A 26,774-nucleotide genomic window follows, 5' to 3' on the forward strand; every position below is an offset into this window, starting at 1 on the left:
CTTAGTATTTATTTGATTATTTAACCATCAATTAATAATTAATTAAATTAATATATTTAATTAATTCATCTTCACCCTCTTCTCCTATTAATTAAATAAATTATTCAATTTATTTGATTTAATTCACTTAACCAAATTCAGACCATTAATTAAATAAATAAATCATATTTATTTAATTAAATATTCTCTCACATTTAAATAAATTAATATTTATTTAAATCCCCCAAAATCCCACCTCTCACATTTAAATAAATTAACATTTATTTAAATCACCTTTATCCTCTACCCACTTGCATTTTCGTACAAATGCAAGTTGCACAATTATTTTAAATAAATTATTTATTTAAATCACCTTTATCCTCACCCACTTGAAACCTTTAATGGTTTCCCTTAAAGTATTCAAACTTGAGGGCTTCCTTCTATAGTCTTCTTAAAGACTTTAATGGTTTTCCTTAAAGTCTTCAAGCCTTTAATGGTTTCCCTCAAAGTCTTCAAGCATTTTAATGCTTTATCTTCATTTTTCTCATTTAAATAAATTAATATTTATTTGAATATTTATCCAAATGCAAATTACACCATTTAATTGAAATAAATGATTTTATTTTAATTGAAAATACCAAAATTTCTCCCACTTGCATTTTCCTACAAAATCCACTTGCATGCCTAAACCCCTTCTAGAATTTTCTAATCACTTCTAAATAACCTAACCCCTTCTCTAAACTTTGTCACATTCCTAAGCAAAAGGGAAGTCACTTCTCAAACCCTCAAAGTCTTTGATAACCATTAAAGGCTTTCAACCTTCAACCACTAAATGGCTCAAAGTCTTTGATAACCATTGAAGGCTTTCAACCTTCAACCACTTAATCCCCAAAGTCTCCAATAACCATTAACGGTTACCTCAAACCCTCCCACATGGTTAAAACATTTGTTTTGACTCAACCTCTACCCAACCCAAAGGTCTCATCAGGCCATTAATGCTTCGACCATGATTATCTCTTAAACATTTTCACAAAGGTTTATCCTTGGATTAACTCTTAATCCAGTGGGTAATCTTAATTTGGACTTGACCCTTAGCCTCTAGATAACCATGAGGTCTTCTCAGGCCTTTAATGCCTCCAACCTCTTCTCTCAACCCAATCCTATGTTGACACTTGTCACCATTTTATTGGTGCCAATTATGCACATGGATCCCCAACTTTCAAACTTGGCCCTTGATTAAACCATTCAATCTTAACCCTTCATTTCCCCATTTCTTCTATAAATAGAACCCTTCTCCTCAAGCAAAAGAGAAGCATTAGAGTATTGTTGTTATACTGGCATTAGCATAGAGCTTTCTCATAGCATCACTATCTACACTTGCATAGCATTTGCTTATCATATTCAACTATCTTGAATCTCCATATGGCATCCATGGCTAGTGGTAAAAGCTGAGAGCTACACTCATTTGGGACTTGGAGAGGAGAGGAACAAGGGAGGAGCAACTATGAGCATCTTGATTAGCTATTTTATTCTATGTTTATATGCTTTCTATTTCATGCTTAATATCTCTCTTGATATGCCTGTTTAGGATAATCTTTTGTTGCTAACACTAACGTTCGTTTCTTGTGCTCTTGTGTGTGTTGCCATCAAACAAATTTTCTAATCCTTTTTGCAGAGCATCAGATATCATCAACAAAAACTTCAATAACCAAGATGTCATCATTAGTCACTTTGTAGTCTAAGTTGTTGTTAGCATTACCTTTAGTGTAACCAAGCTTCAAAAGATATTTGTCCAATCTAGCATACCAAGCTCTAGGAGCTTACTTCAATCCATATAAAGCTTTCCTTAACCTGCAAACCATATCTTTGTCATCTGTCAAAGAAAATCCATCAAGTTGTTCAATGTAAACTTCCTCTTCAAGATCACCATTCAGAAATGCACATTTAACATCCATTTGATATACTATATAGTTCTTGTGTGCTGCAAAAGCTAAGAATAATCTGTTTGCCTCAATTCTAGCTACCAGTGAAAAGGTTTCATTGTAATCAATTCCTTCTTTCTTTGAATATCCCTTACACACTAATCTTTCTTTATTTCTGATTACCTTACCATCTTCATTAAGTTTATTTCTGAATACCCATTTAGTTCCAATTACATTTTTGTTTTTAGGCCAGGGAACCAATGTCCATGTGTTATTCTTTTAAATTTGTTCTAATTCATCTTCCATAGCCTTAATCCAATGTTTATCTTCACATGCCTCATTAATAGTTGTTGGTTCAAATTGAGAAATTAGACATACCTCTTCATTTTCTAGTCTTCCTCTTGTCATAACACCTTGATACTTATTCCCAATTATCTGAATTTTAGAGTGATTCAATCTTACATACCTGGGTGTATTCACTTGTTGTTGTTCTTCAGTCACTGTGAAATTCTCAGATGATGTCGGTGTGACTGGATCAACATTTTGTACCGGTGTACTCATTGTAGGTTCATTTGTGATTATCTCAACTGTTGGTTCAGAGTCTATAGACCTTCTAAATTGTTCATCAATCTTCACATTTGCACTCTCAATGATTTTTTGCAATCTCTTGTTAAAACATCTATATGCCTTGCTCTTAGATGAATAACCAAGAAATATTCCTTCATCACTTCTAGGATCAAATTTGTCAATATAATCATCTCTCCTAATATAACATTTGCTTCCAAATATTCTAAAATATTTAAGAGTAGGAGTATTACCAAACCATAGTTCATGAGGGGTCTTACCGGTTTCACCTTTGATGTGAACTTTGTTGAATGTATAAACAATTGTATTGATTGCTTCTCTCCAATACACATGAGGTAGGTTTGCTTTTGATATCATGCTTCTAGCTGCATCCAAAATAGTTTTGTTCTTCCTTTCCACAACTCCATTTTGCTGGGGTGTCCAAGGTGCTGATAATTGTCTTCTGATTCCATTCACTTCACAAAATGTATTAAATTTCTTAGATGTGAATTCACCTCCTTGATTTGATCTCAAACATTTGATTTTCTTACCAGTTTCATTCTCTACCATTACTTTGAATAGTTTGAATTTCCCAAATGCTTCTGATTTCTCCCTGAGAAAAGTAACCCAACACATTCTAGAATAATCATCAATAATTAGCATAAAATATCTATCTCCTTGTAAACTTCTAGTTCTTGCTGGACCACATAAATCGGTATGAATTAAGTCAAGAACATTATTGGATTTTTTTGGAATACTCTTAAAAGTTTCTCTAACTTGCTTTCCAAATTGACATTCCTTACATACCGAGTTATGAGGTTTAACAATCTTAGGTAAATCCCTTACTGCTTAGTTGTACTGATTTTCACAATGCAATCAAAATTTACATTGCAATGTCTTTTATGCCATAACCAACTTTCATCAATATGTGCAATCAAGCATGTCTTCTCATTGTTATTCAAATGAAAGATATTACCTCTATTCTGATTACCGGTTGCAATTTCCAAACCAGTTCTATTCAAGATTTTGTATTTACCATTCTTGAATTGTAACTGAAATCCTTTTTCAACTAATTTACCAACACTCAAAAGATTATGCTTCAAACCTTCAACATAATAAACGTTGTCAGTATTGTGCTTACCATAAAAAGATATAGTGCCTTTTCCTCCGATCAAACAAGCTTTATCATCCCCAAATCTTACTAGACCTCCATTGTATTCCTGAAAAGTTAAGAATTTACTTTTATCACCAGTCATATGATGTGAACATCTCGAATCAATGATCCATTCATCCTTTTCTTCAATTTTAGCTACCATGGCCTGCTCTACTAGTTGAATAGTAGGTGCCAGTTGATCTTCTATTATTGCAAAAAACTCCCATCCATTGTTTGTCGGTTCCTCATCAATAACTCCTTCATCAGCATAGTAACATGATTTGTCTTTATTCCTCTTAAATCTGTATCTCTGATATTCAGGGTTAGGCTTATATGTTCTTTTAGCTTCTTCTTTCAATCTTGCATGTCTATCAGGACACCTAGATGCCATATGACCAATTTTATTGCAGTTAAAACATTTAAATGGTACTTTACCTTCATACTTACTTCCAACTGGACCTTTAGGCATTTTCCTTGCAAATAGTGCTTCAAGCTCTTCAAGTTCTTCATTCTCTCTTCTGATTTCTTCAAGTTCTCTAGTATAGAGTGCTTTCCAATCATATTTTTTAGATGATGATGATGATGATGTTGCAGATGATGAAGCTTTGAAAGCCAAATCTGTCTTAATTGTAGCAATAGGACCAAATTCCTCAAGTTCAAAAGCTGAAACTTTTCCAACCAAAGTATCTCTAGATACTGATGTATTAGGCATTGTTCTCAATTCATTAATAGAAGTTACTTTCATTTTGTATGCTAGTGGAAATTCTCTTAAAAAACTTTAGAAACAATTTCATCTTCACTTAAGGATCCTCCACAATATTGTATACCCAAAACAATTTCATTAACTCTTTCCATAAAAGCAGAAATCCTTTCATCTTCTTCCATTTTCATATTTTCATACCTGACCCGGAAGCATTCCAATTTTGCAATTTTGACAGTGGTATCACCTTCATTCAATGTCTCCAATTTATCCCAAATAGCTTTAGCAGTAGATCAGTCTGATAATCCCATGATTTGTTGATATGACAATGCACTTAAAAGTGCTTCTCTTGCTTTGCAATCATTCTCCTGATATTTAGCCAAGGTTGGCAGATAAGGTTGACTCTGTGTAGGACCAACATATCTATTCTTTCTAACATCCCATATGTCTTTTCCAATGCAATTAAGATCTGTCTCCATTCTGATCTTCTATATACCATAGTTAGTTCCATCAAGCTTCGGACTGTCCTTCCTGAAATAGTTAGTTGCCATAGAATCTCCTCAAGTTGTTTAACCTTCTGCAAAAAGAGGACTTAGCTCTGATACTAATTGTTAGGACCCGAAGGCAACTGAGAGGGGGGGGTGAATTAGTTGTCTATTAATTTCAACCCAAATATAACTTAACCAAACTTAGTGCATAATGTCGGTAAACCAAACTTAATGCCGCTAGACAGTTTAACAGTTAATACCAATACCGGTACAGTTAATACCAATACCGTTAAAGTTTAATGCATGAAACAAAAAAACAAATAACATCCACAACACATAACATAGATATTTGTACGTGGAAACCCTATAAGGGGAAAAAATACGGTGGGAAACCTTACCCAAAATTAGATGATACTACTACAGATAGTATGTGTGTACAAATGGGGTCTGCACATGCAGAAAGGTCAACTGCCTAGAGCTCACTGCTCAATCACAAAATGGGAGTCACACAGACTACAATTGGATGGTTAAATCCAATGATAATGTACTGCTCAAAATAGCATCTTCATATGCTGGATTCAGTACCGGTTAAGCTCTAATTATCTTCTTCATACCTTCCTTGAATATTCAAATGATGTCTGTGTGTATAGCTCTACTTATATTCACATATACCTTATTACAATTCTCTACCACACCTTCTTATATAATCTCACAAATGAGATCTTACATATATACCAAAACCTAAGACCAAATGTGTAGGTCAGCTCACTAAGAATATTACAATTAAAATCAATTATAAATGAATCAATATGCGATGCATTATGTTAGCTCAATACATTTACAATAATAACCAATCAATAAAACATATCCATAATGTGTCGTGCTGATCTGGAATAGATAACGCTTGTCAGTCCATACCCTAGACCTATTTGCTGGTAACAGGAAGTATGCAAACTCTATTAGACCAATAAACAAATCACCAAAACTATGTGTCCAAACAATGTCTTTGACATAACCAAGTAATCTCCAGATAATAACAGATCATCCTTAGTGCCGATGAACCAGATATCAGTGACTGTGCATAAGTCATTGAACATGCCGGTGAACATAACCAAAAATCTTCAAGTGCTGATAAGTGTTCACAAGTGTTGACAAGTATTGACATCAATGACAAAACCAATGCAACACATCAATAATACCAACAACATATGGGGTATAGGATTATTTGCTCCATATCTACACTCAACTGATCTATGTCCATACATTCCACATGTGAAGCATTGACCTTCAAATTTCTTAGACACATACCTAGCATTAGTATTGTAGCTTGCATTTTTGTTACGTTTGTCTTTACAAACATTTGCAGTGTGACCAGGTTTATTGCAAACAAAACAAACAGGTTTAATGACCTTCTTATCGGTAGGTTTCTTGATCTTAGGAGCAAATTTGTTCTTAAGAGTGTTGCTCTTTGTACCAGATGATTCTCCTTTCTCAGATGTGTTAAAACCAAGTCCAGAGGTATCACCTTTCATCCTTTGTGATTGAATTTGTTCTTCAAGAAAGGTAGAACTCTTGTTGAACTTTTCCAGTTTCTCATTAGCTTCGGTGAGATGCCTGGTGAGATCTTCATTATGTTTTGACAGGTTCTCTCTCTGAGATGATGTTAGTTCAAGATCTAGCTATAAGTTCCCCTTTTCTTCTCTTTCTGCAACCAAATACTCATGCATAGTGACATTTTCCTGCTTGATCTTGGCAATCTCTTGATCTCTTTCCTTGATAAGATCTTCATCTACTCTTCTGTCTTCCATTTCCTGACTCATGCGGATAGTAAGACCTTCTAGCTCTCTCCTTAGATTTAGTTTCTCACCGTTTAAATTTTCAACCTCCTTGGCTAAAGCATCAATATTGGGCTCATCTGAAGAACTCTTATCAGATATCTCCAACAACTGTTCAGATAGCTCTCTCTTTTTGGCTTGTGAAGCTTTCGATTTGACCCTAAGGTTTTCAAGCTCATTTCTTTACATGGAAAACAAAAATAGGTAAAAACCACAGTGAGATGGAACTCACAAGTTAACTATCTGCAGTAATAGATAACTGACTGGTTAAGGTCTACAAAGTGCTCTACTAGGAGCGAATCTTGTTAGAGATCCCAAAGCTTGATTAAAAGCTTATACCCTGTGAAAGGTAGTACCGTGTTAGGACTAATCTTGGTGGAGGATTTCTGAATCCAAACTAATGGATCACCCCGTTAGAGGATTTGAACAATGAAGCTTGTTAGAGCTTACCCGGTTAGGGGATTTTAATTCTGTTGTAATTGTTAGAAGACAACAGGATTTGTTTGATCTATCTGTGTAGCACAATACTTTCTTGATCAGATCCTTCTAAGCATAATTAAAATTTCTTCTCAACATACTCTACATCTTAACACTTTTGCCTTTCGCACACAACATATCACTTTTTCTCATATAACATAATTTATTGTGATGTCAATATATAGACATTTAGATTTCATGTTGGCCTCAAGAAATCATAGCACAATTACCTAGGTGCAGTGTATCTGGTCAAGTGATCATAACTCATCACAAAAATACCGCCAAAAATTGTCGATGGTGATAACTCATCACACAATCTACGATTATCGGTTGGAATACTAAATACCGGTTAGAGTTAAACCGCTTGACTTTGATGCTTTTGAGATAGTCTCTGCTGGATCTTCATGTTAATGTTGAGACACATATAACTAAGTAGTTATCTTCATGCATACACTGATTGTTGCCAAGTACCGGTTAGAAATAAACCTTTAGTATACCGGTTGTAGTGTAAACAACTTTGAAGTTACACCAGTTGACAATATAAAAATATGTGTGTGTATTTGTTTCATCAATGTCAACATATGATGAATTCATTACAATCATCATCAAGCCAACACATTATAGGCTTTTCCATTAGGCATTCTGATTTTTTCCTTTCCCTTTTCATCCTCCTCGGAATTATGAAGAGTCAGCTTCTAAAATCTCAGAGGTTTCTTCATAAGGGGCACTAGGACCCACGCCTATCAAGCTTCCCGACTGTCATTATTTAAGGTGAGAGCCTTATTAGGGATAAACATATTTTGTTGTGACCACGGTGGGATAAAACAAATTTTTCGAAGAACTAGTGTACTCTCTAAATTTTCACCCTTTAGAGGTTTTTCTTAGCACTTAGTAGATCTTGCTCATAAAAATCCAAGCAACCAATATTGGGTGAATATTTTTATGGATCTTCGCAAATTCCTTTTTGTCAAGATGCTTTGATTTTATAAGAGTGTAATTTGAGGGATAGGGAGATATTACTTGATTTCTAGAAGCAATTAGAGGCTATTGAGTTTGCAAAAATGCAGTATCAACTTTTTTCTTAGGGATAATGCCCTAATGCAACAGACGAAGAAAGAGACAAAGAAGTAAAAAATGCTAGTATCATCTTTTTAGGTGATAGTCACCCTGAAATAGTAGAAATCCAAGCTATGCATGCAAGCAGCATGACCTTACTAAGGAATATTGATCTCCATTTTCTTTTTTGGAAAAAATCTTTTCATGTCAAGAATCTCCTCTTGACAATATTTCACTCTCTAAAGAGGGACCGATGATCTATAATTCAAACTAGTCTAATGAATAAATGAGAGAGGTTCTGCAACCTAATGTCATCCAAAAAATCACTCTTGAGAAAACACTCCCAAACTTTATCAAAGACAAACCAAAGATGGAGCCTACTCTATTGGCACCAAAAGAAATGTATTCCCTAGAAGTCAAAAAAGTATCATCCCATGATGATGATGAGACTCATTCAGAAATGAGAGATGAAGTATGTGCTCTGAGTTTTGAAGTATGAAACATGGTTATGGGATGAATTAGAACTCTTTTGTTTATGACTAGAGAGTCAATTAAATCCCAAAGTATAAGGAATGCTCTAATTCACGAAGAAAGTTACACTTTAACATCTCCTAAAGAAATTTCAGACCCAACACATGAGTCAAGATCAAATGGTGGAAGATTTGACCACTGTTATAAATCCAGGATGCAATTTCCTTCACGCTCTCATGGGTGCCTAATTAGATATTATGAGCATCAAGAGGTTATTATATCAGTTTAACTCACTTACACCTCTCAACATGAGAAAGGCTATCTAGATGTTGGAACATATTCTCCAACTTTAGGAAATAGCCCTTTCATACACTTTTATTTTGTAATTTCTTATTTGCATAGGAGAAACGACCAAGGGTGATCATGTTTGAAATGTTTTATTTGGCTACAGAATAGTGAAAATATAAGGAAGTTATTTCAAAAAACTTGTTAATGAGTTTATTTAGATCGATTGTTTTTAAGGATTGCACTTAGGTAGATAGGGTGTTCTTTTCTTTACCAAGAAGTGTTGGTGCATATTTTTTGTTTCCCTTTGGGGTAGTGGACATAGTATCTTCTTGTTTCCACAAGGTTAGTTTTGGTAAAAGGTGATTATCATTTGATATGATAAATGTATTATTTGCATCTTTGTGCAGCACATTTTTAAAAAAAGAGTGAATGTGCTAAGTCTGAAACTTGAATTATGATGGCATTAATCAACCAGGGTTGGTATTAGGTACCTTCACCCCTTCACTAGTTGTTGTATATAGTGAACGGTGGCCATGATTATGCTTATAGAATTTTTTTTTACAAAAATGATAAGAGTGGTACCAATTTACTTCATATTCTTTCTATAAATTCAATAGAGCTTTTATGCATTATATTAATCTTAAACTATTAAAGCATGCATTGGAAGAAAGAAGCAAAAAATGAACCCAACTTTTGAAAAACAAAATATTCATATATTCAATATCATAGATAGATATTTATAATATGCTCATAAGTATTCTACTCAAAATATTTTAAGAAAAAGTTGTATTATGTGCAAGTCGCAAAAAAAAAGAGAAAAAGATTAAAGGGGCGCAACACAAGCAAAGTGTAGTTCAATTTGAGGAATCATCCTCTTTTTTGTCATTAGACACTAAGAGCTCCTCATCCCTCAATATATCTCTATCCTATGTTTCCTAAACCTCATCTTATTCCTATCAATTAAAGAGAGCTTCTGGTGTACTATGCCTATTTCTCAAAATAAGTAAATCCTAAATGTCTTTATATCTTAAGGATAAAAGTATTGTAAAATATTTGCATTTCATTATAAACTTTTGAATCATTAAAATGATATTATGTCATTAGGCATTTTCAGTTGTTCATGTGCCTTTCCACCCCCCAGAATTATAAAGAACTAAGGCCCAACTTCAAAAATCCCAGAGGTTGCTTCATAGGGCCCACTAGGTCTCACACCTGTCAAGCTTCTTGACTACCCTTATTTAAGGTGAGACCCTTATTAGAGATCAACATTTCAGAATGTGGCTAATTATTAAGAAGAAAAATGTGTCTGCAAGCCTTTGGAAAGTTCTCTCATCAATCATTTGGGAAATTTAGAAAGAGCACAATCAAAGGATATTTCAAGATATAGAAATGAATAAGGAGGCTCTAACTGAGAAGATCAAAATATTGTTCATTTAATTGACTAATTATATATCTATAAATTGGAAACTGGACAAAAATATCTTAAGAAATTACGAGGATGAGATGATAAAGGCCTTCTCCAGTTTAAAGCCCCTCATTAATGGGGTGCAAATAGTTGACATTTTTTGCAATCCACAGGATCGAGTAATATTGAGGGAACTTGATATTAGTTGGGTGAATGTCAATTTTCATGGGGCTTGTAGGGGCAATCCTAGCTGAAGTGGAATTGGCTATGTGGCGAGAGACCATATTGGTAGAATCCTTAGTGAGAAGTCATAATTTTTGGGTTAAATGACAAATAATATTATTGAATTTTGAGCTACCTTTAGGCTTAAAAATGAGTAAGGGAACTAAAATTAGGCTACTTGAATTTGCGAGGTGACTCTCACATCATAATTTATTCTATTCACCAAAATTCAACCTTCAATTGAAAATTGGAAAGATGTTTAAAGACAATATGAGAGCTAATAAGAAAGTTAGTAGAATTCAAAATAACCCATACGTATTGTGAAGGAAACATATGCTTGTTGAAGGCTTGTTCAACAATGGGGAGGAGGATGAAGAGTTTGGGTTGGATATCAAAGAGGAAGAAGTGGAGTTTAGGATGGTAATGTTGGAAGAGATTTAAGTTGTTGCACATGCTAACTATGCACTAGATTTCCCTCTAAAATCTAAGGTGGTGTCTAAGAAGCATGGATTGGTGGATAGTTAATTTTTGGTAATTTTCTTTAACTTGGTTTCCTTTATGTGATGTTGTAATTATAGATAGTATACTATTAATTTGTCTAGTAGATTGTTGGTCTTGTTTTTGTGTCTCCATTTTGGTCTCAAGAGACATTTTGTGGGAAACTTTAGTATTTTATTGTCAGGTGGTAATATGGTCTGGGTGGTTTCATATGGTGGTATCTAGTTGGTTAGTTTTGGGTATAGTTTGGTTTTTAGTTGATGCAATGGACATATGTAACACTCCTTTTGATATTAACATATTGGTGTATCCCTAGGTTCTATTAATTAATCAAAAATAATATGTAGAATAACATAATTAAATATAGTCAGGATTGTGATTGTGTACTTTTTAGAATATGTTTGTACCTTTCTTATCCATTCATATGACAGAGAAGTTACTTTAGAATAGGAGAACAAAAAATATTTGTATGAAGAAAAATTAAATATAATGAACGTCATAAATTTAATCAATTTATCGAAGAATAATTTATAGTAATTCTCAGAAAATATTGGTATTTTTCCTTGTTTTTACTAATACAAATTTGATAGATGACTAATTGCTTGTGTTTCTTACAAGTAAAAATAAAATTTCAAAAGTCCATGACTATATTGTTTTAAACTTTTCAAAAGTCCATGACTATATTGTTTTAAACTTCATGAATTAATTTCATGTTAGCTAAGAAGTGATGTCATGCAACTTGATAATTTTAAAGTATTCAACTTGCGTGTTTATTCTAATATTTGTTGAATATCTATATATAGTTAACAATAAAAAATTAGTTCCATCTGGAATCGGCACACAAGGCCAAGGAATTCAGAGGACATTATTGAGATGTGAAGGTCAAGTCAGACATAAGCCAAAAAAGATCAATTACCTGCCATTCAAGGGCGAACCATCTAACACAATTTCTTGATTTTTACATCATTGATTGCGAAAGGGTGGATTTTTCCTCATATAAAATCTCCATATAATTCAAATCAACCACAAATATACTTTTCAAAACATATCCTCGAAATCTATTTCAACGATTTCGTCATTTTCCACGTTCTCTGAACCTCCTTTCCACACAGCTGTTCGGTTATAACGATTCTAAATTAATATTTCTCGCAAGGGCGATATTATCCATTGGCAGCATTGGCATGACCAACGTGCGAGTCGAATATAATATCAGGGCAGAAATGTCGTGAGTGGAGCAGAGCAGAAATGTCGGAGAAGAGTGAAGCTCAAGTTATCGAAGATTTCGGCGGCGAAATAAAGCTCTACAGTGACGGATCAGTTGTTAGAGGAGACGATTCAGCTTTCTCCTCCATCTTTCCAGAGCCCGATACTTTTAATTTTAAGCATGTAGAGTACAAAGACGTCGTGATGGGCGAGGAAATTGGATTGTGGGCACGCCTCTACTTGCCACCTGAAACGACGAGCAAAGCGCCCATCCTATTGTACTACCATGGCGGCGGGTTTTGCGTCTTTAGCCCTGCAACGCCCGTCGTGCATCGCGCGTGCCAGATGTGGGCAGCCACGCTCGGCGCCCTGATTGTTTCAGTGGATTACAGGTTGGCTCCCGAGCACCGCCTTCCTTGTGGCTACCAGGATTCCATCGCAGCGCTGCACTGGCTCCAACTGCAGGCCGTGGCGGCGGAATCAGCAGATCCGTGGTTGCGTTCCCACGCCGACTTTTCTAGGGTTTTTCTGGCGGGCGACAGCGCAGGAGGGAATATTGCGCACCATGTGGGCTTGTGGGCGGCGGGGACAAAGTTGGAGATCGAAATCAAGGGAGTGATTTTGATGTATCCATACTTCGGAGGCGAAGAGCGCACGTCGTCGGAGAAGTTTAGCTCAACAGTGTTGAGTTTGGAGCAGTCGGACGTCCTGTGGAGACTTGCGTTGCCTGTGGGAAGCAACAGAGATCACCCCTTCTCCAATCCGCTAATAGAAGAAGCCGCTATCTCTGCCCCTGACATTTCTCCCATGCTTTTTGTGATTGCAGGGCGCGATATACTGAGCGATCGACAGTTGCAATACTGTGAGTTTCTCAAGAAACGTGGGAAACAAATTCGTGTGCATGTGTATGACGAAGAAGACCACGGCTTCTTTTTCACGAAAATGGAGGGACAAGCCTCAGTTGAAGCTCTCCGTGGTATCTCCGATTTCATGAAGTGAAAACAGTGCCGTCACGGGACACTAATAAAAGTTTCTACCATGCTGTCTTTAGCCAAGTATATGATATTTTTAATTTAAGTTAGTTTCTACCATGCTGTCTTCATAACTATGTAATTTCTTATAAGAATCGTTATTAAAAAATTCCATTTACTTTGTTATACAGTTTTAGATTATTTTCTCAGTTCATATTATTGATTTTTACAGATACTATTGCCTTCATAACATTTTAACTTTTTATAAGGATTGTTATAAAGTAATTCGATTTACTTTGTTACACATATTTAAATTTATATTATCTTTTGATAATGTAAATATATTAGATTTTAATTTAAAATATTAAATATTTCTATTGTTTTCTTAACTTTTTGACTTTTTATTAATCTGTATAAAATAATTGAATTTACTTTGTTATACAGTTTTATATTATTTTTTGATAATGTAAATATATTAGTTTTTAATTTAAAATATTGAATATTTCTATTGTCTTCTTAACTTTTTAACTTTTTATTAATCTGTATAAAATAATTGGATTTACTTTATTACATAGTTTTATATTATTTTTTGATAATGTAAATATATTAGTTTTTAATTTAAAATATTGAATATTTCTATTGTCTTCTTAACTTTTTAACTTTTTATTAATCTGTATAAAATAATTGGATTTACTTTATTTCACAGTTTTATAATATTTTTTGATAATGAAATATATTTGTTTTTAATTTAAAATATTGAATATTTCTATTGTCTTCTTAACTTTTTCACCTTTTATTAATATGTATAAAATAATTGGATTACTTTGTTACACAGTTTTATATTATTTTTTGATTATGTAAATATATTAGTTTTTAATTTAAAATATTGAATATTTCTATTGTCTTCTTAACTTTTCAACTTTTTATTAATCTATATAAAATAATTGGATTTACTTTGTTACACAATTTTATATTATTTTTGTTAATGTAAATATATTAGTTTTTAAATTAATATATTGAGTAACTCTATTGTCTTCATCACTTTTTAACTTCTTATTAACTTGTATAAAGTAATTGGATTTACTTTGTTACACCAATTTATATTATTAAATTGTTAATGCAAATATATTAATTTTTAATTTAAAGTATAGAGTATTTTATTATCTTCAATCTTATTAATTAGATAGTTGAAGAATCTTATTCTTGTCTTCATATAGATGAAGAAAAATGTTCATTGATTATGATTCTGATTTAATACATACATCTTGTAATTATCTACAATTTGTTAAAAAAATAATATCAAATTGAAGTTGAAAACATTTAAATGAAGCAAAGTGAGCATCATAAAGAGATTTTAAGCTCAAATCATAAGATTTATATTAAACTTGAAAAAAATTGTCAACTTCTACAAAATATTAGATGGTAATCAATAAATGGAGAAAGGATTGTGCAAGATATATACAATATAGAGAGTCTAATCTCTTTAACAACTATTTTTTCATTTTTTTTATTAAAATTATATTGCAAATAAGTTGTAAACAAGCTAAAACCGATACAATTGTAAGCAATGATACTATAAGACTATGCTTGAACAATCTTATTCTTGTCAAACTTATTTTTTAGTTAAATACTTCTATTGATTATTTAAACTAAATTAATAATTTACATAAAAAATAGATGTACAATGGAATTACACTTCTTGATCAATTTATGATATTTTTTAGAACACATAAGAAGGCATCCTTGAATTGAGATAATGAAATCAAAATGGAACGCCCAAGTTGGTGAGTGGATCTAAATCAATTCTTAGGAAAGATTAGAAATAAAGTGGAATGCCAGAAAATTAAGTTTGAAAAAGTCAAAATTAAAGAAATATATCATGTATAAATAAGTTAATGATAGACTTCCCTTCATTATTTAAACTAAAATAATAATTTGAACATTCAATAATGCAAGTCATATTCTTTATATTGATTAATTCTTACAAAATTAAATTTAAATCATATGAATCTGTAATTGACAAAAGATGTACAAGATATATTCTCCACATTTAACTTGATCTTATCTTGTTGAAAAAGCTAACTTTAATAGTTTACATAAATTGACCACAAATATATTTTTGCACTAATAAACTCTACGATTCCGTCATTTTCAATCCATCTCTGAACGTTGCTTCCACACAGCTGTTCCGTTATGGCGAGTTGAATATGATATTTGGGCAGAAGGGGTGCACGTCTTCGAATATAATATTCAGCATGAATTAGGGTTAGGAAATAATGGAATGATTTTTCAGTAGTGGATTCAATATGAAGAGAACATTTGAATTTTGTCAAAGCGAAGTGTTTAAGACCCATTCTTTCATAATGTAATTTTTCATATGTAAGCATTTTGAAAAAGTATTTATTGATATAATTTTTATAATATTTTTAAAAAATAAATAGTATATGCTAGATAGAAGATATCATTATTTTTTTAAATGATAATTGTCAATTTATCAAATTATATATAAAGGTTAATGTTAATTTTGGCACGAATGTGTTGGTTGATAAATTAAGGAAAAAACTTGTCATTTGAATTTTTTATGGATATTCATAATATGCAGAAGAAAAGCAACTAATTATGTATATGAGTCAATATTAGCTATGTAGAAGTGCGATAACTTGAATTATGTGCCTATGAAAAGTGGGAAGTATCTGATGATTGTTTATATCTTTTATTTTTACTTAGTCTAAGTTCTTAAACTACATGTCCAACCTCTTAGCAAATGCAAATACAATCCTTAGCATTTCCCATCCATCATCCTCTCATAGCATCATTGTAGTTTTATGGTTTGGGCCCTATCAAAAACCCAAATTTAATAAAAAAAACATCATTTTAGTTCTAGGACCCCACAGCCCACATTCTAATTTGGCATTTACATCAAAATACAAATAAAAATGTTGTCATTGTATTTTAATATACATATTTGTGTCAAAATGTTTCCATATTAGTTGCAAGTGGAGGGTTTTTATTAGATCACATTAATTTCGTCCCTTAGCTATATTGAACTTATATATCTCCTACATATCATCTTTTAGCTTTTATTACATAAAAATACAAAGCATAATACTTGTTTTACTATTCATTTTTTCTTTTTTTTATTCATTTTTTGTTAGTGGTTTTCCATTTGTTTGCTCTTCTCTTTTATCCTTGATCATTTTAAGCATTTCTAGAAATCCATTATTATTAATTATTTAATAATTTTTTTTTAATTTATCATTTTTAAACCAAATTATTTGTCTCACCTTCCTATTTTAGTCACATATTTGTGCATAGCTAATTTGCTAGTTCTTTTTTCTTAATAGCCTTGTATAATTATCAACTAGATTTTGTTGTCTTTTGTATCTTCTAAGAATATGGCGGGTCCCTGCAGACTGTGCAGGGTACAAGGTATGGGGGGGTGGGGTAAACGTACCCCCCCGAATATAAAAAAAAATTTATACAATAAAGTTTTTCAATGCCCCTAAAAAAACTATCCTACGATATAATAAATAATGAAATTAAAAAAATCACAGAATAATGAAATAATTTTTTTTTACCAAAATAGTACCGTACTAGCCGTATAGGATAAAGATTTTCCTCCAACACCCAAAATTTGACTTTCACCAAATATGAACGAGTTTATACTCGATTTTAATGGAAAGGGAATCCTGGACATAATGGTGAGGTCGAAAATGCTCTAGGACGCTTCCAAAAAGATAAGCACCTCATATCCAAAATTAGAAGCCTTCCTAGATGTCTCCCAAAACCAATCAATGAAGCCCCAATGGCTCTGATACCATGTGAGATTTTTGCATCATGGATTGGTAGTACATGTTGTAAAGGTTTTTAGTGGAGACAAATTCCTGAGGATTAACCGTAGGGGTAGGGTAAACATTGATGTATCTGCAATGTTTCTAGCAACTTTGTTGGATATGGGAGAATATAAGGAGATGGCAAGGTCTTTGTATCAAAATTTGGTAAGAAAATGCTACTTGGGTGAGCTCAAAGATGTTTGAGAGAATTTCAACCTAGACAAAAGTGTCTTGCTTCCTAAAGATTACTATGTTCTTCAGTTTTAGAATAGAGAGGTTGAAAAGATTCCCATGATCAACTCTGTAGAGCTCTCTCTTCTCCCTCAAGAGAAAGAAATAGTTACATGTAATATCACATTTCTTAAAAAGATGTTGGGAATTCTTACCGATGATAGAGAGGGATAGATGCAAAACTATATGCTTATTAGAGGCTTTGTGAGCGATGGGAAGGAGGATGAGGATTTTGGTTTGGATATCAAGGAGGAAGAAGTGCTTTGGGATGGAAATGTTGGAAGAGGCAGAAGTTGCTACACGTGTTGATTGTGGAGAAAATATCCTTGTGAAATATAGGGTGGTGTCTCAAAAGTGTGGCCTAGTGGATAAATGATTTTTGGTAATTTACTTTGTCCTAGTTTCCTTTATGTGATGTTAAACTTATAGATAGTATACTATTCATGTCTAGTAGATTGTTAGTCTTGTTTTTGGATCACCATTTTGGTCTTAAGAGAATTTTTTTGGGAAGTATTCTATTGTTGCGTGGTAATATGTGTTGGGACTATTTAAAATTGAGTAGAGTTTATAGGCCCATTTCAAAAAATTTCTCTGCATCTCAGAAAAGTACCTAAATAAGTCAGTTTGAATGGCCTAGTTAGAGAGAGGGTAAATGGAGCTGGTTGATTTTCAGAGGGTAAGGCTCGGGATTCATGTCCCACACCTTTCATTTGGCCTATTCAGTGATGTGCAACTTTCAGAATTCAATTTGGATAAGTTTATGAGGTACCCATTTTGAGGGGTGAGCTAGAAGTGCATTTTAGGCACAAATGCAGATTTTATGAAGTAGCCTACTTTGAGCGATTACATCTTTTTCCCTATTGATCGTCATGAATAAATTCAAACTGGATTCAATTCTATGCATAAATGTGAGTCAGTCTGCAAAATTTCAAGTCCTAGCGAATCCATTTGCTCAGTTTTCAAAGCCAAATCCGTTCGCAGTTTGTGTGTTTTGGCTAGTCCTTGTTTCAACAACTAGTTGGAGCCCTGTTTCGCATAAGTATAAAAGTCGCCTTAGTAAGCATCATGCCATAATGTTTGTTCCGGGATAATGTTGGTATAAATGATGAGCTACGTTTCAAATTTCAAGCCTCTACCAATCCGTTTGATCGGTTTTCAAAAGAGCTCATTTTTCCATAAAATGAAGTTACCCGTACTTTCAGTGATATATCAGTTATTGTAGCCATTTTTGTAAGCGCGTCGTTTGCATCCTGTCAGTCTGGTGATCGAACTGAGAATTCAAAGATTTAATATGTACTTTAAGGTGCCTATGTTCCGAATTTGAGGACCCACGGAGGTCATTTGGTATTTTTGGGAAAGGTGTCATGTGTTGCCAGGACATTGACTTCGTCTGGTCCGCAGTGCCGACAAAGCCAGTTTGCCATTTTCGGAAATTAATATCTCTTCGCTCGAGACTCGTCTTGAAAAACCGTTTGGTAGAAGTCATCCTTGTATATCAGAGTACATGCCTGTCAAATGGCGAGACCCAGAAATGTGTTTTGACAGGTTTGAAAATTATGTCTTCGCGATTAAATGCGAAAATGTGGCGTAATTGCCTGAAGGTTGTAAAATGCGGATTAATGATCTGAAAATAGTGTCGATTGATTTCAGAGGTATGGGTAAGCTCCCCGAAGCATTCCAGGGGTCATTCGCATGAAAACAAAAAAAAATTTAGTCAGACCCAATTTGGGGCCCGACCTAGCTCGACTGCAATTCGCCAGTTGGACAATGAGAGAGCAGAGAAGTTCAAAACCAAGTGCAAATTGATATGTATGTCAAGAGATGTATCTGAGAGGATACCATTGAGAAGGCCTTGGGTAATGATCAGTGTTAATAATGACATAGATTTTCACTTCCGCAAAGCTCAATTTGATCCAAGAGATTGTCCAATTGATTGTTCAAGACCATGTGAAAGAGTTTGCCCTGCTGGTGCAAGTAAATTTGAAAGCTCAATTCATTACAATGATGTGCCTCTTAATGCTAGCTCCATTTCCAAGTTTCCATTTTTTCCCAAGGTAGGAGTAATTAGCGAACGTTGCTATGGTTGTGGTCGTTGCCTCCCAGTTTGTCCATATGGCAAAATCAGAGAAAATACATATGTTAGAACCAATGCTACTATTACAGAGCTTCTCACAAGAAGTGATGTAGATGCCATAGAGATACACACAAGTGCAAGGTATATCTTAACCATTTTAGGTTTTGAATATATTATGGTTATAGTCATCGTGATTCATTCAAGGAATTGTAGAATAATCTATCAAATTTTGTGGAGCAACTGAAGCTTATTGCAGGACATATCGTATTCAGTCCAAACTGACTAGTAAGGGGCACTTTGGGTTTAAGTCTTGTGTTCAAATTCTCAATGGGTTCACTCTGCATGTTCTATTGAAGTAAGTTCACCATATTTAGGCGATTCAACAATTGAAACTTTGAATTCCATGTATTTAATCATGGAGCCATTTCTACGATTTTACAATCTTTGGCATTTACAAAGGACCTCCAATGGCACGTGGGGAATGGGAAGGTGCTGTAGTGTCAGCATCCAAGCTTCATGAGGCTGGAGAAGACAATGCATAATGCCTCCCTGTACGTGGCTATGGAGTGTAGCAGAACCTTGAGTAATGCCCCTGCGTGGAGTTAAGGGGGGAGCGTTTGAAAACCTTAGCAATTGCTATTAACAGATGTCATCAACCATCTTATCCCTTGTGTGCAGTGTGGTTGTGGTGTGAGCTATGTGGCTATTTAGAAGCTATGTTAAAAAACGCGAGCTAATGCAATTGGCTGCTAAAAGCCATAAACCCCCCTCTGCGTGAAGTGAAAGGAACTAGGGCGCTGCTCTTGTTGACATAGAACATAGAAGACTATCATGTGTATGCCAAAGTAAAAGTCATGTTCTCTCCCAGCAATTTGACCAATCTGGCAATCAGGTTTTTTGTGGGTTTCGTAATGGTGCAATTGTCACTGTTGATATAAGAAGTGAAGAATCAACACAGTTTGCAAGCATGCGCAGGCATGTAGTACACCATAATGTTCGCTGGGAGTAGTGTTTGGAGTATGGCGTGATGAATGAGGGGCCATAGGTAACATGTTTAGTAAAATGCAAGCCAAACACTCCCTTGCGTGGCAAAGAGGAGAGCAAATAGAAGTTTTCAAACAAATACATAGTGGCATGGAGAATTAACAGCAGTTCAAAAACCATAACAAATGCATTTGGCAAGTGTAAATCCAATGTCTGCGACCCTGGTAGCATATTCCCTCCCTCACGTGTTGTTTGAAGATCAACACTTCTGATTAAATCTGGAAAATCGCCATTAAAACCCAAAGAAAAGCTCCAAAGTGCAGCTACAGGCAAAAATGAATTATCCCACATTGGCTGGGAAGTGGTATTTTTTAATCTTTATAAGCAAAAACATCTAATATGTCTAAGCCATAAAGGCTTTTAACGGATGCTGCCTGATGGCACCCAAGGTGGGCCCACGCACAAGCATGGATCCCGAGGTGACGGAGGAGGTGACTGGGCGGTGACCAAGTGGACCCCACGTAGGCACACTTCTCGAGACAGATGGGCAAAATTTTGCAGAGAAGGGTCGACTTAACGAGTGAGCAAGTTTGACATGGATCAACGGTGCGCATGGTTTCACAAAGGCGAGATGCACGGAAGTTTTGTCCTGCAAAGTTGCGAAAAGGGTAAATCTCGAGCATGTTGGATCAAGATCGACAGCTCGCGTGGTTTCGCAGATTGAAGATGCACGAACATTAGACCCTGCGAAGTTGCGAAAGCCAGGTGGCGCACAGGTGGCGGGTACAGTCAGCGGTCTAGCAGGCGGGTCCCGGTGAGGTGGCACAGACGTGGTGCTGAGGTGGCGTACGCGTGGCAGTGGCAAAGCAGATGACATGGTAGTGATGAGGTGTCATCCCAGGTGGTGTCCGGTCAACCCCATCGACCAATCAGAGGCCACCACGTGGCAAGGCGTCAGAGCACATCAAAGGCAAAAAATTAAAATTAAAATTGTAAATGATATAGTTTAAACTATATCAAATAATTCAAAAATTTAAATGACTGAGCACAAATGGGAATTAATTCGCCCAGGGTCCCAATTTTGGCCAAAATATAAAGTGTTATATATCGCCGGAAAGCTCTCGGAGTGAGAAATCTGATTATGAGGTTAATTTTGACAAATGTGGGATATTTTGGAAGAAGTTTCCATAGGAACAAAATTCAGTTAGAGAGGAGACACTTCGCGATTCAGTTGCAGATTTGATTTGGTTCCCTCTCCCTTTTTATTCCCAATTCTTCTCAGTTGTAGGGGTTCCAGAAATTTGGAAAATGCTCTAGATTTGATGGCTTCCACTTTATGAATGTCATGACCCAAATTTGTAAATGCTTTTGGTTTGTTTCAGGGTACAGAGGATTGCAGTGCATTGTTGTAAATGTGATTTTAGCTGCAGGTCTTGCTTGTGTCAGGCATGAGTAAATTCCTCATAGTATTGTCTCTAGGTATGCATTTCATTATCATAAATTGAATCCTCAAGGAGGATGAAGATTTGTCAATTTTAAGGAAATTGTGTGCCTGTTTATAGGTATCCTTCAAGAAAGGTTTTAAATTCTATAGTCAGTCATAAATGATGAAATGTATTTCTAGATCTAATAAATTTGTGAATGAATCAAATAGTGCATAAATATAAGGTATTGGTGCATGAATATCTTGTTTAAGGAAAACAAACTTGCATCTATGATTCATATTTGTAGTTCTGTCTGTGACTCTGTTGCCCAATGAACAAGGCACTGGTCTTGCAAGTTTGGGGATGTTTTTTAGATCAAGCAATTTAAAAGATAAATCTATTTCCCTTTATGTTTAGGGGTTAATGTTCTATCCTTCCAAAGCTTTATTTCACCTATTATTTGTATAAGATCCAGCCCATCTGTGGGTGAATTCACAAAGCTAGTTCCCACTTTTTGGTACATCCTGATTTTTGCTGAAATCATACATTTTTTTAAAAATATAATAATTTAAGCTTTAAGAGGTCCCATTTGAGGTAATTAATTCAAGAGAGTTAAATCAAAGGCTCTTAGATCAAAATTTATTGGATAGAACCTCTCTACTTCTAAATCATACGTGCAATGGAGTCTCCTTTGCATCTATCAAATACTGATAAAAAACCAATTTTACATTAGCTTTTGGGGGTTCAAATTAATTCATTTAAATTTTTTTTTTTGAAGTATTTAGTCCTTATTATAAGCTTTCCAAATAGTATAACTTTTACTATATTTAATTTCATTAATATATTTTTATTTTATTTCTTATGAATGTAGGTTTTTCACCGAACATGAACTTCTCTGTTCAATGCATTGGGAAAAATAGTAAAAAAAACTCAAAAAAATTCTGAAAAATATATATGCACTAGGTATTGGTGTTTTCTTTCTAACAAAAAAAAGAAAATTGAATTTTGGAATATATAAAACAAGTTATGTGTTCAAATGTACACCTATATCCAAATTATAATTAGTCAAACTTCAAAAATTAATAAAATAAAAAATATTCAACATATCACTATCAAACCAAGTGCATGCCCTGGGTATTGATGTTGCAAACCAAAATTAAAAAGAATTAAGTTTTTGTCATTTATAGAAAAAAAATTATGCGTTTCGGGATACACATCACTCTTAAAAAATGTTATTTGCTGTAAACAACTACTTTTTGAGGGAGATGGAAAAATCAATAAAATTTTATTCAAACAAATTTGCAAAAAATATATTTAGAATCTACAGACAAGATGTTAAAAATCACTAGTTTATATCATCTTCAAATTCTTAACAGTTTAAAAGTTATAGGTGTCAGAAAGTGAAGGTTTTTTTCAAAATATTCATATAAGTGTCAAAGTTGGTCAAAAAGTGGGAACTAGTATTGTGAGTTCACCCCTGTACATGTTACCTAATTTGGTGAGCTTGTGGAATGGTTTGTCTGCTCATTGTTGATGTAGTCTTATGTTTGTGATTGTTGTATTCAATGCATCAAAAGGGTGTCCCCCCTTAGGTCTAGCAGAACCTGAAGTGCAGGAGGATCATTAGGATCCTATGTTATGTTGTCCAAGCCCTGAAGTGTTTCATTGATTGAGATTGGCTATCTCATAGATAGATTTGCAGGTATACTTGGGTTATCACTTTTGGTGAACAACAAAAATGGTGACTCTGCTGGGGAATAAATGGATATAAATGCTTGATTGCTATGGTTAGAGGTTGAATGTGTTCCTAGTCCTATCAATTTTATATCCAGCTAGTCTGTCCATTGTGTATGCACAGAGTGTAAATTGGTTTCATGGTGAAGAAAATGCTCCTTCTTCTAGATCTGTAGAATGATATGTGTATCATGTCATAGTTTATGAAGGAGTAACAGTGAATGCATGGTTGAAAGTTGTAAGAAGTTCTTTCAACTGTGTGTGAAATTTTTTCCCAATTCCTTATTCGGTGGCGACTCTGTGGTTCATACCAGTGTTAAATGGCCTGGAAGAGTGTTGATTGCAGTGAGATCGAAGGAGTAAAGAGATTTAAATTTGTGATTGAATGGTTCAACTGTTCAATATATCCTCTATGCAAGAGGTGGTGACTCTGATGTAAAAGACAGTGCTAAAGTGTGAAGTAAATCTCCAGATCTACAAGTCTTACAGCTGCAAATCTCTAGGTATTTTCAGAGGATTTAAATGCAAGACATCTCTTCTGAAATTTTGAATGTATAATGTAGTTTTCCCATTTAGTGAACAGCACTAGTCTAGAGGGAAAGAGAGAATCTCAAAATTGATTTGCATATCTATGTTACTAAAATATCCAATGTATGTTATCCTCCATAGTATGCAAATGTGGAAGAGCTTTATGTCAAGCAATGTTAAGGAATAGATTTGAATAAGGATATGTGGTTGAGGTTTTTGTTCCAGATTGTATAATCATTTGTGGAAGTAGGGAAAAATGAATAGTGAAGTTTTTCAGTCTTGTGTATTTCCACATAGAGCCATGCCTAGTAAACCAGAACAACCATATAATAGGAGAAGTTTCATCATGAACCATTATGCTACTCTAAACTTTGAAGGTATTCCTGGTTACCCAAATCCCATACCCACAGAAGTCAAAAAGTATTTGCCTATATTTAGTGGGAAGAAATCAGAATCAGCATACCAGCATGTGAAAAGAGTTTCAGATTTGATAGGAGAATTTGAAATTTGTCAGGAAGATATATGCATGAAATTGTTTGTCCAGTCATTAAAAGAGGATGCAAGAGATTGGTTCTCTTTTTTGCCAGTGAATTCTATTACCTCATGGGAAGAATTGATTTCAGGTTTCATGGATCAATTCGACGAGAAGGTGAGTGATTATGACTTGTTGAAAGAATTCACTTATATACAAATCAGGGAAGATGAATTGGTACCCACATTTAACATCAGATTTTCACAAGAATTGACTAAAATTTCTAGAAAGTATAAGTTTGATGATATGGTATGTCTGGATATTTATATGAGTGCTTTTGGTAAGAAGATGGGTTTCCTATTGAGAAACAAAGAACCGAAGACTTTGTATGAAGCTTTAAACACAGCTAGGGACATCGAAAATAATTTGAAATTTGGGATAGCCAAGAAATTTGTGTCTGTTGTAGTTCCTTATCAAAATGCCTTCAATGGTGAAATACCATGTGAAACTCAACCAATCATTCCTTGTCTAGGTGCATCAAGCTCTGTAGTTCCGAAAAGTTTTGTTGATGCATGTGTTTCAGATTTAAATGAGAGTCAAGAACCTCTGCTGTTAATGTTGGTCTCCTCTCACAATGATGATGGAATGACTAATGTGCAATGTTGTGATAATGCTGATATGGAGATTGATATATACAAGGGATATGTACCATTTGATTTGTATGTCGGTTATGCTGACTATGTGACTGCAAATTACCAAGTTAATAATGCATCTCCTAAGGTTAACAATAATGAAAATTATTGTAATAATGATCATCTATCTTTAAATGTTGTTGATGTATTTGATGTTCAAATACCAAATACTGAAGGATCACTAAATGCTGTTGATTATGTAAGTGAAGTTGTGCAATATGATGAAAATCAGATTTTGGTTAAGTCTGATAAATCTGAAAATGAAAATGTGAATGATGCTGATGATGTGTTCAGTGCAAGTATACCCAGTGATGAATGTGTTTCAGAATGGAGTGGTGTTGCTGAATATGAGGACAGTGAGTTTTATTCCCAGCACCTTGAAGGTATGCAAATGAACAATGAAGAGCAATTTCAGAATGAGAATGATCTTGGCACAAGTGTTTCACTTCCTTTTGATCAGCAAATGAATGCCAGTTATGTAGCTGAAAGTGGTTATGAGAATTATTATTATTCATCTTGTGAAGATGATATAATAGAAGACCAAGTTATGTACCTTAATTATGAATCTGAAAACGAAAGTGTTTTTATAGATAAGAATGTATGTGACAGTGCTGGTAATGTTCTATTTTCAGATTTAAATGAACCCACACTTGAATGCTTTCAGAATTTCAAGTACCATGATGAGGATGTGAATGTTGATAGTATGCTTGAACCGGATTTGGAGTTCTTTGTTTTTGATACAAATATCCATGGTGCTGATTTCATTGATGAGAATGATGAAGTTTCCCCTTGTGCGGAACAAATTTGTAATGCTGATGTAGTTCCGAACAACAGTAACATGGGTTGTAAGAATTTACTTCATGATGAAGACAAGAGGCATGGGTTATGTGATGACTTTTTTAGACCACAAATGGAAGTGTTTCAGGTAGATGTACAAGCTTGAATGAGAAAGATTTAGCTGAGGATTTGCTTCAATTGGAGGTATGCATTCTTTTCCATGAATGGGATGTTGAGAATGCTGAGGTTTTCAGTTTGATAAACAAGGATAGTATGAGGTGTGATCAGCATAGTGAAGTATCACATCCGGATTGTAATATTCATGTTCCTTGTTTGCATCCATTGGTTTGTAGTATCCCTCATTCTATTGATTTAAATGATAATAAGGTATGTGCTGATGAGAATAATAATGTTGAAAATGAATGTTTTACTTTTGAAGTTCAGCATGATGATGTCCTTGCAAATGGTAGAATTGATTGGGATAGTGAAGTGTATTGCAGCTTATGGGAAGGCCTCTATGGTGAATTGCCTCATGTTTTTACTTGTGTTGAAGTAGTGTGTGATGACAAAGTCCAGAGTCAGACAAGAGGTAAGCACACTAGCTGTTTCAGTAATGAGACAAAAGAGGTGGATTTTAAAAGCTATGCTCAGTTGTTACTAGAAGGTGCCTTTGTTTGGATCATGGTATTAAGTGATGAGAATCAGATTTTTGACAGAGGTAAATACTCAGGAAAGTGGAGCAGCTTATGGTCAGTTGTAAGTATGTTTGTATCTTGTACAGTCGCTTTGCTTC

At 34.3% G+C, this 26,774-nt stretch overlaps 1 protein-coding gene across 1 annotated transcript; it reads left to right on the forward strand.

Moving 5' to 3' along the window:
- Positions 1-12,190: 12,190 nt before the first annotated feature.
- Positions 12,191-13,418, forward strand: LOC131062831 (probable carboxylesterase 15). The gene has a single exon (XM_057996573.2). It carries the CDS (start codon positions 12,304-12,306, stop codon positions 13,258-13,260), a length of 957 nt encoding a protein of 318 aa, XP_057852556.2. The 5' UTR covers positions 12,191-12,303; the 3' UTR covers positions 13,261-13,418.
- The last annotated feature ends 13,356 nt before the right edge of the window (positions 13,419-26,774 follow it).

The sequence above is a fragment of the Cryptomeria japonica genome, chromosome 10 (genome assembly GCF_030272615.1).
Source record: "Cryptomeria japonica chromosome 10, Sugi_1.0, whole genome shotgun sequence".
In the NCBI taxonomy this organism is placed as follows: Eukaryota; Viridiplantae; Streptophyta; class Pinopsida; order Cupressales; family Cupressaceae; genus Cryptomeria; species Cryptomeria japonica.

What these genes read in the sequence shown, in the direction of transcription:
- LOC131062831 (XM_057996573.2), top strand. Translation starts at nt 12,304, where the DNA reads ATGTCGGAGAAGAGTGAAGCTCAAGTTATCGAAGATTTCGGCGGCGAA.